The sequence below is a fragment of the Equus przewalskii genome, chromosome 2, assembly GCF_037783145.1.
Source record: "Equus przewalskii isolate Varuska chromosome 2, EquPr2, whole genome shotgun sequence".
Classification (NCBI taxonomy): domain Eukaryota; kingdom Metazoa; phylum Chordata; class Mammalia; order Perissodactyla; family Equidae; genus Equus; species Equus przewalskii.
In genome coordinates this window covers 29306548-29322223 of record NC_091832.1, presented here as the reverse complement: position 1 = coordinate 29322223, position 15676 = coordinate 29306548, and the positions used below count along the sequence as shown (strand labels likewise).

The 15676-nt window shown below is 46.6% G+C and overlaps 1 protein-coding gene across 24 annotated transcripts in view; it reads right to left on the bottom strand.

Annotated features, from left to right (window-relative positions):
- The window catches only part of PAFAH2 (platelet activating factor acetylhydrolase 2), a 39857-nt gene that overhangs the window by 19451 nt on the left and 4730 nt on the right, over positions 1 to 15676 (bottom strand). For 13 of the 24 annotated variants that reach the window (XR_011537529.1, XR_011537530.1, XR_011537527.1 and 10 more), the window contains 9 exons: positions 15044 to 15259; positions 13679 to 13819; positions 12566 to 12719; positions 11730 to 11826; positions 7756 to 7824; positions 7228 to 7369; positions 6142 to 6255; positions 2631 to 2722; positions 975 to 1145 (listed from right to left, as the gene is read on the bottom strand). Coding sequence is in view for 17 of the 24 variants with exons in the window: in XM_008529054.2 (XP_008527276.2) it covers positions 975 to 1145; positions 2631 to 2722; positions 6142 to 6255; positions 7228 to 7369; positions 7756 to 7824; positions 11730 to 11826; positions 12566 to 12719; positions 13679 to 13768 (929 nt within the window). In the remaining 7 variants the exon portion in view is untranslated. Of the gene's footprint in view, positions 1 to 974; positions 1146 to 2630; positions 2723 to 6141; positions 6256 to 7227; positions 7370 to 7755; positions 7825 to 11729; positions 11827 to 12565; positions 12720 to 13678; positions 13820 to 15019; positions 15260 to 15676 lie in introns of all 24 variants that reach the window. The other 11 variants (XR_011537528.1, XM_070610643.1, XM_070610639.1 and 8 more) reach the window with 3 other exon arrangements.

Below are 15676 nucleotides of genomic sequence, written 5' to 3'. Positions count from 1 at the left end.
CCCATCTTCCTCTACTTTCTATGTGGGACACCTACCACAGCATGGCTTGCCAAGCGGTGCCATGTCTGCACCTGGAATCTGAACTGGCGAACCCCGGGCCACCAAAGTGCAACGTGTGAACTTAACCGCTGCACCAGCCGGGCCAGCCCCCTAGGCCATTTCTTTTTTTTTTAAAGATTGGCGCCTGAGCTAACAATTGTTGCCAATCGTCTTTTTTTTTCCCCCTGCTTTTTTTCTCCCCAAATCTCCCCAGTACATAGTTGTATATTTTAGTTGTGAGTCCTTCTAGTTGTGGCATGTGGGATGCCGCCTTAACGTGGCCTAATGAGCAATGCCATGTTGGTGCCCAGGATCTGAACCCTAGGATGCCGAAGTGGAGCGTGCAAACTTAACCACTTGGCCACAGGGCCGGCCCCCTAGGACATTTCTTAAAGTCACTCAAAAATTTTGTCTCTGTGAAAAATGGCTTCAGGAAGAAAGCCATCTGATAGTGCTGGTGATGGAAGTGAAGAGAATGTGGTTTCTCTCAGGAAGAACATAGATGGTTTATGAAAGATATCTGAATTTAGGTCTTTAAAAATCTATCTTGTGAATGTCAAAGGTCTACTATATCCACAGTCTTCAAAAGAGCCAAGAAAATTCCCAAATGAGGTTAGAGATCTCTGGAGTCCACCCAGACCCACACCTCTTCCTCTCCAACACACAATCTCACAATACTTTTTTTCCCAGAAAGCACGACGTAAATCCATCCATAAAGTCATATAAACTAGTGAAGAAATCACTGTAGGTGGAGCTAAGTGGAGAACGAGGACAGAATGAAATTGTAAAGGAATGAGGATGCTGAAGTTCAGGAACTATTTATGTATTCTATGTGGGGAGAACTTCTGGACAATTTAGAAGAAATTAAGGGAGCCAGCACAGATAAGTAGAGAATGGAGAGGACACTGGGGATCATGACCTTGGTGTTTACTCACAGGACAGTTATGATCCTGGACTGTTCATGCTGGGCACATATCTTCTTCATCAAGTTGACACTCTCCATTGTCTGGAATTTCTCAGCATTGATGAAGAACACAGGGCCTCGGGCCTTGGGGTAAAAGTCCCGCTCCAGAGGAAACATCCAAGCATCCAGAGCCACAGCACAGCTGGAACAGGACCAGACATTTGGAACTGCCATGCAGAAACCCAGGAAAGGACAGTGAGGGCAGTGGCGGAAGGGGCAGAGTTCCTCCCTCTCATGGGGTGAAGGCTCAGGAAGCCAGGAAGCAGGTACTAGGGCCCACATCCTTTGGTTAAGACCTTGGATAGAGATCAGTTATTTGTCACCAAAGATCTTTCTAGATTTTAAACTCGTTGAGAGCAAGGATCTGACCTTCTCATTCTCCTGGATCTACTCTCAGGCAGCTGACTTGAGTTACACAAAACAGCACTTCATTGGTTTAATCATTCATTCATTCAACATTCATTGAGTACCTACTATGTGCCTAGCCCTGTGCTGTGGATACAGAGATAAATGACACAGTTTTCGCTCTCAAGGAGCTCCCAGTCTAGAAGGGGGGACAGAACAGACAAGGCAACAAAATATAGCCTAGTGCCCTGAGAGCACAGGTGCTATGTGAGCCCACAGCGTATGTGGCGGGGAGGTCAGGAAAAGCCGCCTTGGCGCCACAATGCAAAGACCTGGCCAGTTTGTCAAGCAGTAATCTCTGTCACCAGGAGCAAGACTAAGGCCCTAAGATTAGTGCCCCTCCCCCACAATGCTCCTCTGATCGTCTCCATCTGAATAAAGGATAATTATCTTCCACTCAAATGATAGGTACAAAAACGAAAACCCTTGATTCCCTTCTTTCTTTCAGCTCATGCATCACTAAGTCTCGAAAATTCTAAAACATACCCTGACTCCATTGGCTTCTCTCCATTCCACTCCTTCCATCCTAAAGCACATCCAGCGTGGCTCACCTTGACTCTGAAACAGCCTCTCTAACTAGCCTCCTTGTTTTTAATCTCCTCCTGCTACAACCCACTCTTCACACAGTAGCCAGAGAGATCTTTTAAAATGCAAGACTTTTCTCAGCTTAAAGTCCTTCAACGGTTTCCTATCAGACTTAGAATAAAATCTAACTTCCTTAGAAGTCCATTCCTTATTCTGGCCTAAGGCCCTGTGATCTGGCCCGTTTGTCTCTCTGAACATATCTCGAATAGCTTTCCCCTCACCCACTATGCTCCTCCCACGCTGACCTAGCAAGCTTCTTTCCACCTCAGGGCCTTCGCATTAGCTGTACCCTCAGCCTAGAATGTTCCCCTACACCTTTATATGGCTGACTTCTTTGCCTCTCCAGTCTTGGCTTACATCACTTTCTCAAAGAAGCCTTCAGATACTCTTGCATATCAGCCTATTTTATTTCCTCCATTGCACCTGGTGCTGGGGCTTCGATGATTCAGTTAGCTTGTTTACTAGTCCATCTCCTCCCACAATGACATCACTCCATGAAAGCAGAGACCTTGTTCTCTCTCCCCACTGAATCCCCAGCCCCCAAAACACTGCCGGGCACAGAGTACTTGTGTAACAAATACTTGCTGAATGAATGAATGGTGCGTGGAGCTAACAGCAGCCTCACTGGGAAACTTACCGAAAGTTGGTCTCCTTGGCCAAAGCCAGAATAGCCGTGGCCCCTCCAAACGAATGTCCCATCACAGCCACGCGGCTCATGTCAATGCTGCCCTGAGGAAAGTGGAGAACTCAGCCACCCAGAAAAGCAGGGCAGCTTTTTTAGGAATTCTTCAGGGGCAAGAGGAAGAAACAGTGAGATAGTGATGCAGAAGCACAATCCAGTAGATGCACTCCCCTCTACATATTAAGAACCTTTTGCCCACCGGAGAGCAGCCAGTCAGGCAATTCCTGGACTGAACGGCCTTCTGCAGGCAGGAATTCTGAATACCATGTTTTTCATCTTTTGTAATTGTACCACCTACAATACGTGGACTAGGGTAGACATTCAAGCATCTATGAATGAATGAATGGATAGAAATTACGTGATTCCACACTGACTCATCAGTGTAAGAGTATGTTAAGAATAAGAACTCTCTCCATCCTCTAGATCCTTGCCTTACAACCCGTCAGGGGGATGACACGTGCACCAAGTCGAGGGCAGAATGAGGGAGCTCCTGCTGCCCGTCCACTTCGCTCTGAAGCAAGGCCTGTGTGTACAGAAACCAACTCAGGTTCTACCTCCTCTGGATATCTGTCCTGACTTATCCAGCAGAGCGAGCCTGCTTGCTCCAACATGCTCTGCAAGTATCGATTTCTGTTTGTCCCCAGAAGCCTTCGGGGCATGGTTATAGAAAAAGCCACTGCAGCTGCCTGCTAAGGGGCTCGGGAAATCTCTCTGGGCTTGGCTGCCCAGCCTCTGCCCAGAACCTGTGCTCTCCTCAATTTCTAGCCCAAGGCTTTATATCTAAATTCTCCCCCTTTGCTCAGTACCTTCAGATCAACATCTTGCTTGGGGGCCTCTTCAGCTTCTTTTTTCTAGGTCACGGCCCAGCCCCACACAGGTAAGTTTCTTATGCGTCTTTGCAGAGCTTACTTATACAAATACAGGTGCACATGAACACATACTTTCCCCCTTTTTACAGGTGATATTGTGTCTTACCTTTTTGTATAATAATATTAGTACATAATGAGCTTCCTTATCCTTTTTTACAACTATATTTGGCTTCACCATGGTATAGAGAGCTAGCTGACCACCAAATCTGTTCCTCTTCTTCCTGGACACACAGTAGACTCTATACAGACGTGTCCAAGAGAATGTGAGTGAAAATGATAGCTCCACTTCCAGGCTGGGTCCATAACAACTCTTCGTACAAACCTCCATGCCCTTTCCCATTCCTGCCTTAATGTACACAGTGAAGCTGGGTTTCACAAGTGGAAGAAGGCAGAGCTATAAGATGAAAGGAGCCTGGATCCCTGAATGACTCCTTGCATAGGAGCACCCATTCTGGACTTTATGTGGGAGATAAATAAATTTCTATTGTGTTAAGCCCCTGAGATTTGGGGTATATGTGTTAAATTAGCCAAACTAATACATCTATTGTTCCACAATCTATTAAACCAGTTCCCTTCCTGGTGAACATTTAAGATACTATCAATCTTTTGCTATTACAAACAACATTGGAATGATTCATCTTGTACACACATCACGTTGCATGTGTGCAGGTAACTGGAGAACAGTCCCACAACTGAAATCGCTGTGTCAAAGAACATGTGCATTTGTACTGCTGACAGTGCTGCCAACCTGCCCTGCATGGGGCAGTCTGTGCGCTCCCTGCAATGGAAGAGAGCATCTACTCCCCACAGCTTTGCCAACAGAGGGAGAAACCAACTTCCAGATCTTAATCCGATGGGTGAAAATTTACTTAGCTCTTTTAATTCCGCATTTCTCCAGGAGGCTGCGTCTTCACTAATCCGGCTACACTGTAGCCGGCCATTCCCCAGTGCCTGTCTCAGGCTCACAGGCATACAGGCCTGGACTTTGGGGCCTGGGGGCTCTGCTTGTCTGGTGGGGTTGACGACACACACCAAACAGTTGGGAGAAGCACGCTAGGTTTCAGGGTCTGCCTTCCCTACTGGCCATCCAGGCAGATGCTTCTCCCTGGGAGACTTCACTAGAGCCTTTAAAAGGTATTTTCTAAAGAGGCTTGGGGCACACAGCACAGGCTTTGAGATCAAAAAGCCCCGATTTAAAGTTTGACTCGACCATTTACTCAGTTGTGTAACCTTGTGTAGATACTCGGTTTCTTTAATTCTGTCTTTCTTTCTATATAAAGAGATACTAATGCTTACTTCAGAAGTTCATAAGAGGAACTCTTATCTTAGAAAGCACTCATAAAGCAGTAATTGCTATATTATATATATACCATTTTCATTCACACAATGGAAGATCACATGGCTACTAAAAATCATGCCATAGAAAAATATTAAATGGCATAAAAAGACATTCATATTGTTTTGCTAAGTGAAGAAAAAGGCCACAAAACAGCTTATATTAAATGGTTACACTATTGCTTTAAAAAATACATACTTTTTTTCTTTCTTTCTTTTTTTTTTTTTGGTGAGGAAGTTAGGCCCTGAGCTAACATCTGGTGCCAATCTTCCTCTACTTTGTATGTGGGACACTGCCACAGCATGGCTTGATGAGCAATATGCAGGTCTGCACCTGGGATCCAAACCCATGAACCCCAGGCCACCAAAGCAGAGCATGCAAACTTAACCACTATGCCACTGGGCTGGCCCCTAAAAATACATTCATTTATGTTATGCATTTTAAAGAACTAGAAGACTAAACATCAAAATGTAAAAAAAAAATTCTTTGCTTCTTTTTTTTCATGCTTTTGTGTGATTTCTTGGTTCTCTGAATAGAGCTACTTTTGAAATCAGGGGGAAAAAATTGGTGGTGGAGGCGGGAGGAATGTACCTTTATAGGCACCAAATTCCATAGCCAGGATGGTTTCTATCCTCCTGGGAGGGTTCCTGGGAGTCCCTCAAAGGAAGGGTTTAGGCTGCAGTAGACACAGGTTGTCTGCTGCCCGCTAGCCCTTCCTTTCGGGCAGGGACCATCTCTCCCTTATCCATGTGGCCCTGTGGGGCCGTCAGTCCTGTGCCAGGTTCCCCTGACCCAGAAGTGATTGTATAACCCAGGGTGGCCAATCAGAATATCCCATCCCTGGGGCACAGTGATCGGCCCTGAAGGGGCATGTGACCCAAGCAGGGCCACAGCCTTCCCAGATTAGTGAAAGCTAACAGAAATTCCTTTCCTTTTAAATCTGGAGCTGAGCTGAAACGCAGGCTTGGACTGCCAGCCACCACCTTTCTTGCTTACTGGAGAGAGTCTGGTGAGCATGAAGCCCACATACACAGGGCGGACCTGAGCCAGGAGAAGGGAGAGAGGGCCCGAGCTTTGGTGACAATGTTTGAGACCCTGGATCTAGAAACGCTGGCCTAAAGCCAGGCTGCCTTTGGCCTTCCTAGTTATTCAAGCCAATCAATTCTCTTGGTTTAAGCTAGTGAGTTAGGTTTCTGTCATTTGTAACCAAGAAAGTCCCGATGAATATATGCGCTCCAGGTCACTCCAATTGCTGCCATACCTTCAAGGTCATCAGATCCAACCCACCAGGCAAGATGTTGAGGACGGTCTGCCCAGCAGTGACTTCTTGCAGGATCCTCAACACCTGTGTACACTCGCTTACCCTCTGATGCACCTGCAACAGAGACCGTCCCAGTAGGAGCCGGAACACTGCAGTAAGAATCCCATCCCCCTACAGAGCCAGGGAAGAAGACAGGGATAGTGTGCCCACCCCATCTCAGCAGGCACTGTGGACCCCATGTTCTGAGAAAGGCTCAGCACCCTTGCCATGGCTCACACAGGCATCACCTAACAGTACAATGGAGTCAGGCCCACCGTTCGGACTGTACCTACCTACCCATGGGGTTGTCAGGAGGACCAAACAAGACACTGTATAGGAAGCGTTTTGAAAACAATTAGAAATAAGAGTGTTCGTATTATCAACCCAGTCCTGGATTCTACTTGCCCATTTATAGCACACATCTATTATTTTTATCTGCCATCACTTACCCGCCCCCACTTCTCCTGTTAACCCTGACTTTCGAGGATTACTTCTCACCCCCTAAAAATCTAACAATCTATTTCTGATGGGAACTTCCCATTTGGGTACTTCTCCCCAGCCTAGGAATCTCTCTCTGGGATTCTTCATGTTGCAGCTTGGGGCAGGTGTCAGGGGAACAACCCCAAAACAGCCCTGTTCTCTCAGACAGTGAGGTCAAACTTATGCAAGCTCAGACAGTCAAGAGCTGGGGTCCTAACCTCATAAGGTAAGTTGGTTCGCAGATGAGACCACCCAGCAGAAGAGACAGAGATGGGAATGAAAAACAAGTCCTGATGCCACCTGAGTCTGGTTCCAGGGGTCCCACCCTCCCTAGAGTCTGCTTAGATAAGCGTCATCAATTTTCCTTTTTGCCTAACAAGTTTAAGTTGGTTTCTGTCACTTGCAATTGTAAGAGTTTTGATTAATACCCCATTTCTCCGATGTGGCAAGCTCAGACCCACTGTGAGGGAGATTTCAAGACAGCAGGTTAGTTAAAACTCTTCTTATTGAGTGCATAGAGGGAGGGCAGGTTTATGAACTCTTCCTCCCCAACCGGCACAGGCCTACCTGGCAATTCCGAACATGGAATTCCTTCTCCCCTTCCTCAATTTGACGGTAGGGGATCCATTCCTTCTCCAGCACCTCATCAGTGGGCTGGTTCTCCTCTGGGATCTGCTTGCAGAAACAGGTGGTCGCAGCTGACCCATCCCTGAAATACACGTGCCACCAGAGAGAAACCAGAAGACACTCTTGAGCTCCTTTCTCCCCTTTACCAAATCCTCCTTTTCATCCAAGACACTTTGGATCATCTTTTGGCTAGTAGGGAAAAAGATGTGAGGGCACACATAGGAGAGCAGAAAAAACAGGGTCTTCGGAGACTGACCTGGGTTTGAATCCCAACTCAGCTGTGTAACATTCAGCAATTTATTTCACATCTTGAAATCTTGGTTTCCTCACCTTTAAAATGGGTATAAGACCCGCCTTGCATGATGGTTGTGAGGACTGGAAACAATACATAGATAGGGGACTAGCCTACACCCTAGCCCGCTGCAGGCACCCAACCCATGACAGTTCATTATGACTGTCACCCCTCACCTGTGCTCTAGTACAGCAACCACAAAGCCACGGGAGGCCAGCTCCATGCAGAAGGCTGAATACAGCGTCCTAGAGATTCAGGAGGGAACAGAGAGAAGTAATCAAAAGAATGGTTCACCCTTAGCCCTCATTCCAACCATGCACTGCTAACGGCCGTCTCAGAAGATGGAATGGAGGAAGTTTCATTTGCAGCAGCCCTTCCCACGCCGCTCCTCCAGCCAGGATACCTTCTCTCACCAAGGCTCCAAGCATCCTCCTCCGGGAAGCACGTGCAAATCGAACCAGGGTATCTTCCCACCCCATGCAAACACCCGCTCATCTCCTCCACCCCCTACCTCCATAGTTGGGCTACTTCAATTGCATTTTTATCGTCTATATATTGCATATCTCCCAAGTCAGTTGGTAAGCTCCTTGAGGACAGGGATTCTGGCTATTTCTTTAAATATGCAAATATGTATCTGTGATTTAGCATGTGGATTTTTTGGTGTGTCCTCAACTTTCCAGAAAAAAAAGGAATATGGCAGACACTGCTAATTGTCTATTCCAAATATGCATTTTTCCCTTCCTCCTTAATAACAGAATCTGATTTTCAGCTGAAGACACTGTCATGCCAACAAAATATGACATTTCCCAGCCTCCCATGCAGCCAGGTTTGCCTGTGTGATTAAGTTCTAGCCCAGAAACAGAAATGTAATGCTGCCCTCATAAGTAATTTAAAATTTTCTAGTAGACATATCTTAAAAAGTCAAATGGAACAGGTAGAATAAATTTTAACAATATATTTTATTTAACCCAATATAGCCAAAACATTACCATTTCAACATATAATCAAAACTTAAAAATTAATGAAATGCTTTCTTTTTTTTTACATGAAGTCTTTGAAAACTAGTGTGTATTTTATACTTATAGCACATCTCAGTTTGGACCAGTCATATTTCAGATGTTCACAAGCCACAAGTGGCTAGAAGCTATTACAATGGACAGACCAGCTCTAGTCAACGGGACGTAAGCAGTTGTGTTACACAGAACTTTCAGGAGAGTTCTCACTTCCTCTTGCCTGGAATGTGGATGTAATGGCTGGAGCTAAAGTAACCACCTTGGGTCATTAGATATCCTTAGAAATGGAAGCCACACGTGGCAGAGCAAGATTAGAAAAGAAGTCTAGTTCTCTGATAACTTTGTGGAACTACCATATCAGCTCTGTCTACCTCCAGCTTTCTTTTATCTGAGCAAGAAACAAATTTTTATTACTTAGGTCACTATCGTTTGGGGGTTTTCTGTTAAGTACAACTTACGTGGATCCTAACTGATTCAGGAAGACCAGTTTCTTAAGCTTCTTTTCACCTTCTCTCACTTCTCTGGGGGAGGCTGTGAACTGAACTTAAAGAACCAGAAAGATTTCTGATCCCTATCACTGTGCAACCTTGGCCAAGCCTGCATTTCAGAGCCTGTTTGCAGTCACCCCCAGCCCCTGCCACCTACCTCACAGGACTAGGTGGGAACCCAAGGAGACCACGGCACACGGCAAATGGTTAGGCAGTATTTAATGCACATACCCCTCCCTAAGACGGGAAGCCATGGGTCTGTGACCCATGGGAAGGATTTCAGATCCCAAATCAACCACAGATGCAACGAGAGGAAACCATGTCCCTCTCCCCCCGACCCTTGTTCCTGGAATTTCACTCCGGTTAATGAAGAGTATTTATAACTGGCTCACCCAGGTCTATTGAGCCGTGAAGTCTCAACACGGATTCTTAGACCAAAAAAGACCAGTCTCCAAAGTCATGTGCTCACCTGCGCTTTATATAAAATATGTGAGCTTAGGATGTTTCTTAGCTTCTTTTCCCCAGTAGACTACAATCTTCCTGAAGGCAGGGACTCTATCCTATACCCAACACAGGCCCTGGCACATAGCAGATACTAAATATACTGAATAAGAAAGCAACACTGAAAACCACCTGCTTGGCTCTCTAGCCCCATGACCACATTTACCCTCCACTTCCTGCCATGGGCTATAGTTATATGAGTCCATATTCCGGCTCCTCTAGTGGATGCAAATTCCTTGATTTGTTTATCTCTGTACGTCCCACTTTCTTCTCATGCTAAGGGGCTGGCACAGAGCAGGTGCTCAACAGACATTTGCTGAATGAGTGAGAACCGAGCAAAACAAAGCCCCTGTATTCACTCAATAAACATTTATTGGGAAACTACCACTTTCCAGGTACTGTCCTAGGCACTGGGAGAGACAGAAGACAAACACGGTCTCTGCCTTCAGGGAGCTTAGACTTTAGTCAGAAAGACAGATATTAAAGAATAATCACACAAATAATTCGTTACAATGATGTTAAGTACTGAGAAGTACACAGTGTCTTATGAAAGCACATTCATGGAAAACCTGACATAACACACAGGTCAGGATGGGTGTCCTAAGGAAGTGACATCCAAACTAAGACCCTGAAGGGAATCTGGAATTAGCCAGACAAAAGACAGAGAGGGAAAAGAGGAAGAGAAGAGCAGAACAACAAATATTCTGGGCAAAGGGAACAGCCACAAAGCACAGCAGAGATGACAACCCTGAGGCAGAAAACGACAGTGCCTTTCTGGAAGTGAAAGAAGGTCAGTTTGTCTGGAGAGCTTGAGTGGGGCAAGTAGCAAGACACGAGGCTGGGAACTTTATCTTGGACCTGCATCCAGGTAAGACCATGACAAGAGCTGAATTAAGTTCAAAGGGCTATTAAAAAGATTTAAGGGGCTGGCCCCGTGGCCAAGTGGTTGGGTCTGTGCGCTCTGCTTCTGCAGCTGGGGGTTTTGCCGGTTTGGGTCTTGGCTGTGGACACGGCACTGCTTGTCAGACTATGCTGGGGTGGCAACCCATATGTTGCAGCTAGAAGGACCCACAACTGAAAATACACAACTATGTACTGGGGGGCTTTGGGAGAAAAAGGAAAAATAAAATCTTAAAAAAAAAAAAGATTTAAGTTGGGAAGTGACATTCATTCAAGAAACATTTACTGCACACCTACTACATGCCGAGCACGGTTCTAGGTGCTGGAACGACAAGATGACATTTGGGTTTAAAATAGATCTCCCTGGCTACAGTGTGGACCATGATTTGGGGGGTGGGGAGGCAAAAACAGATGCATTCAGATATGTCACACTCTGGGACATAAACTAGACTTACACGTTGATGAATGAACATATAGAGAAAACATTCACAAGCTTAGATAGGAACATACGTACCACGGTTATTAAGCTATCTCACACACCAAGGTGTAGAAATCAGAATTCATGGGAAGGATCCTGAATGGATATGACTTATAACACAGGCCAGCATTTCCTGAAGTCTAGTAGAAGAATCTTACAGCTCACCACCCCACATTCCTCTGTGTAGAGAAATGGACGGGAGACCTGGCATGCTTGTACACCTACTAGGTGCCAGACTAAATGAATCCTCACAACCACCATGTAGGAGCGGCATCCCCATTCGACAGACGATGAAAGCTAGGCTCAGCGAGTTCTACCACTGTCCCAGCCCACCCCGAGCACAGGCGGAGTGGCCGCGGTGCACAGGGGAGGCGGCGAGCTCCCCGAGCGCAAGGGGCAGGTAGTCTAACTCATTCACTGCTGCGCCAGCACCACAGCAGACTGTCCCTCAATATACGCTGGATTAATGACTCTCTGACTATAAAGCTCAAGCTCCTTCTTGTACTTCTGGGCTACAAATGTATATTTACATAAATGCTGGAACATGTGAGCAAAGGGTGTGAAGCCTGCTGAAAGGCTCCACCAGGTGAAGGGGCTTGGGAGAGGCCTTCGAGAGAAGACGGACCCAGAGCTCTGGAATGAAGCAAGTGGTAGATAAGACAGCTGGCAGATGGAAAGGTCTGTCTCTCTATCCTTCGAGAATAAGTTGAGACCCAGTAGCCATCACCAGACAAGGAATATGACAAGGTCTGGGGGAGAGAAGCTCTTACCTGAAGGCTCCCAGGCCATGGGAGAAGATGATCAAGGGGTATCCAGAGTCCTTGGTCTTTAAGGGGCCATTCCAGCTAACAGGCAGGCGACAAGATCCTAGCAGAGACATGGGCTATAGAATCTCTGGCTGCCCCAGAGCTATAATCCCACTGGGTCTCTTCTCTCAGAGAACCCCTTTTCCCCCGAGCAGCCCAAGGCAATCAGTCACCTATTCTTTCCCCCTTTCTTCCCTAGGGAGCATGAACACAATAGGAAGATAAATCCAGAGGGGAAGTACTGAAGAACTGTGGGGTGAATCCCTGAAACGCCAAGGCAATGGGAAGAATTCCTTTGGGGGAAGGGGATGATTCAGTGTGATCCTACCCAGAAGAAGGGAGAGCTGGAGGGGGAACTGATTGCAGGAGACAGTATGCTCCTTGGTAGTTTTCTTTAATCTACACTATAGCTGGCACAGAGTGGAATTAACACATGCTGAACAAATGCGTACTAGCCACCATTTCTGAAACACATTCCATGTCCCAAGCACTGCACTAGAGACTTTAATACATCCCACATGACAATCCTGCAAAGGCAGATACTCAGACAAGTTAACTTGCCCAAGCCCCACAGTTAGTAAATGATAAAGTCTAGATTTGAATCCAGGACAGTCTAACTCTGTAACCAAAGCTCTTATGTATGTCATTCTCTCCCAACTCCCCACACCACACTGGCTGATGGATGCCTCACGCAGAAGAGCTGGACAATGAAAGCTATAAGGTACTGTGTCTACCTGGGGACCTCCTAGGAACATAACCAAGAAGCTGGGAAAGCACCTGGGGGTGAGGCCAGCCCTTACCCACAGCCAGGTTGAACAGCAATCCTCCCCAGCGCTTATTGAACTGCAGGTAATCGGCCAGGCCAGTGCAGTATTCATAGCGGGGAATCCACAGGGGCTGCTCCGTGGGCACCTCTGCCTCTTGGCAGGGGTAGAAGAGTCGGAAGAAGCTCCCCTGTAGGAAAGAAGAAAGCAGCTGCTCAGAGCAAGGAGCCCAAGCACGGCTAGATTTCCCAGCAGACATACTCAGCAGGTGTTTGGGGCACCAGCAAAGCAGGGCACCAAAACGGGAAACAAGCTTCCGTGCATATACCTGAATTTTGCATTCAGAAAATCCAGAAAGAAGCAATTTTATTTTTAGCCTACATGGAAGGCTTATGCTATTTCAAATAGCTGACTGTAATTTGAATTACAGCTGGGGGACAGTAAAATATTTTCAGTGCTTAGTACATTGAAAGATTTAAATCTGGCCCTGAGCCCAGCCCTGGAGGAGCCTCTCATGCTGAATGGGGTGGCACTGGTGGGTCACCCAGGCTAGACCTCCAGGCTGGCCCTTGGGAACAGCAGGACATTCATTTCACATGGGAGTAGGTGTGAGGTTACCAGGAAGCATGCGCCTCTCACACAGGAGGGGGGAGTCGAAGGGCTAGCAGAGAAGGACCTATGAAAGTCCAGAGGGAAAGTCCAGAACCAAAGCAGGAGGGGAAAACAGGCGAAGGCAGGAAAGGAGAAAAAGGAGACTGCTTTCCTATCCAGGTCAGGGAGTCAAAGGCCAATGACACACGGTCCACTGCTCTTCCTCTCATACACTCAGGTTAGGATGAGATCAAAAACCTTTCCAGTACAAGCATCTGCTCTCAAGACAGGTGAGAGGATCTGAGAGCTTCCTTTGAAGCTAGAACCCCGCTTTCCTCCTGGCTGAAAAAGAACACTTCATTTCTATTGAGATGTTTCTAATTTGAAAGAGGAAGAAAAAGGTCAGCGAGGACAGACCCGGGGGCTGTATAACCAAATCTAGACCAGCTCTAACTCAGTTTCCCCCCACCCAGAATTGCGCCATCAGGTGGCTATCGATAAGTCACCGTGCAAGCAGAAGCAGCAGAGAAATGCAGAGATGGAGCTGGAGACACTTACCTGGAGACCCTGACCCTCCATTACATCCCCGCAGCCTACGAGGTGGGGTCCTGCGACAGATGGAAAGCCCATGGACTGGCCGACCCCCATCTCATTACCAGTTAAAAGGAGCAACGACTTGGGCAGTGCTGAACTTGATGCCTGGAGGGTGGAACACAGAATAGCCACTTGCTGGTTTCCTGTTGCTTATACATGTTATCTGCTACCCGTCCACCCTCCTTATCACCCCAACTTCACTGCCCGTGACTCAATCTTCCACGTGATTTTCTTTGCTATGGTGACTTTGCCAAGGTCCTAGGGGCTGCTATTTTTGTTGTTGGGGGTGGTGGTGAGGAGATGGTTGTGAAGAGCAGAGAGAGCTTCCAAAAGCTCCTCAAAACCCATTACCAAGTGTTTTCTCAGCACCTACTAGTGGCCAGCACGGCTGTAACTGCTGCAGAGAATACAGCACAGACCTTGTCCTCAGGAGGCTGCGAATGACAGTAACTACTAAGATCTCTTATTTACTCAGAGTCAGCACTGAATTAAGCTTGTTACATACGTTACATCATTTCATTCTCTCAACAACTCTCTGAGGAAGGTACTTTTAAGACCTTGTTTTACAGGAGAGGAAGCTAAGGCACAGAGAGGCTAGGTAACTTCCCTAAGTCACACTGCCTACAGGAGGCAAAGCCAGGTCTGTCTACTGCAGAGCTGAGCTCCTAACCCTTACTGATCCTGTTCATGGGGAGACTCAGTTATGTACATACAAAATCACTGACCTGACCTATGGACTATGAAGGTGGCACTTGTGCTGGGCCTTGAAATAGGAAGACTAAGAGGCAGGGGAGAAAAAGGAAAGCATTTCTAGAAAGGACAAAATATAAGAGCAAAAAAGGGCAGAGATAGGGAAGAGTATGATGGTGGCAGCAGATCAAACAGGAGCCTTCAACACGGCAGGTGTGCACACGCCTGACTCGATAACCTTCCCGTAACTTGGCAGCTTCCTAAATTGGGGCTAATAACATTGCGCTCTCTCTTCAATCTCATCACCACCAGCACCATCATCATCACACGTACTCCTGCCAGCAACTATACTAAGCGCTTTACATATATTATTTAACTGAAGCCTTACATCAATCCTCTGTGATATGTATTGCTATCTCATCTAATAGATGAGGAAACTGACGCTTGACAAAGTTAGGTAATTTACCCAAAAACATACAGCTAGCAGAGGCAGAATCTGATCACGGGCAATGTGGCTGTAACAGTGGAGAATGTGGTCAAACTTCTCCATACCCATTCTATCCTGCCCTCCCACACAGTGCCTTGTGGTTTGGATGGGGCTGACCACTCCCTAACCTCTAGAGATGGACCTTAATTGACCTGAGCCAGTCAGCCCTCGGTATCTCCTGGTCAGTATGTGGATGAAGAGTTGGCACATTGACATAAGTTGGTCCAATCAGAGTAAAGTCCAGGACTCTGGTTTGATGGTTGAGCATGGAAACGTTCTTTCTGGTTTTGAACTAGAGTGATGTGCAGATATGAAGCCTTGAACTGCTGCAGCCACTTGAACTGTTGCAGCCACGGAGGATGGCAGAGCTGAAAGAATTACAGAGAAATTTTGAGTCATATTTGTGAAGTCATTAAGAATCTCTGGATTAGACTACATCTGAAACCTGAAATCTAGAAACTCCTAGACTTTCTAGTTACATGAGTCAATAAATCCCCTTTTTTGTTTAAATCAACCGAGTTTAGATGTCTATTGCTGGAACTCAAAGCATCTAAGCTGACACACAGAGTCCTGGGCCTATATTTTTAATCATTACATTTTCTGCTTTCTTTAAGACGCTCTGGGATGGATCAGAGAATTCACGTTAAAGCATGTCTGGGCAAGAAAAGACCTTAGAGATCATTTCTGTTAATCCTCCCCAGAATCATCTCCCCAGGCTGACCCTCTACCCAGCACACACATGTGCTTTACAGAGGAAGAAATCAAGGTCCTAAGAGGTTACGTGA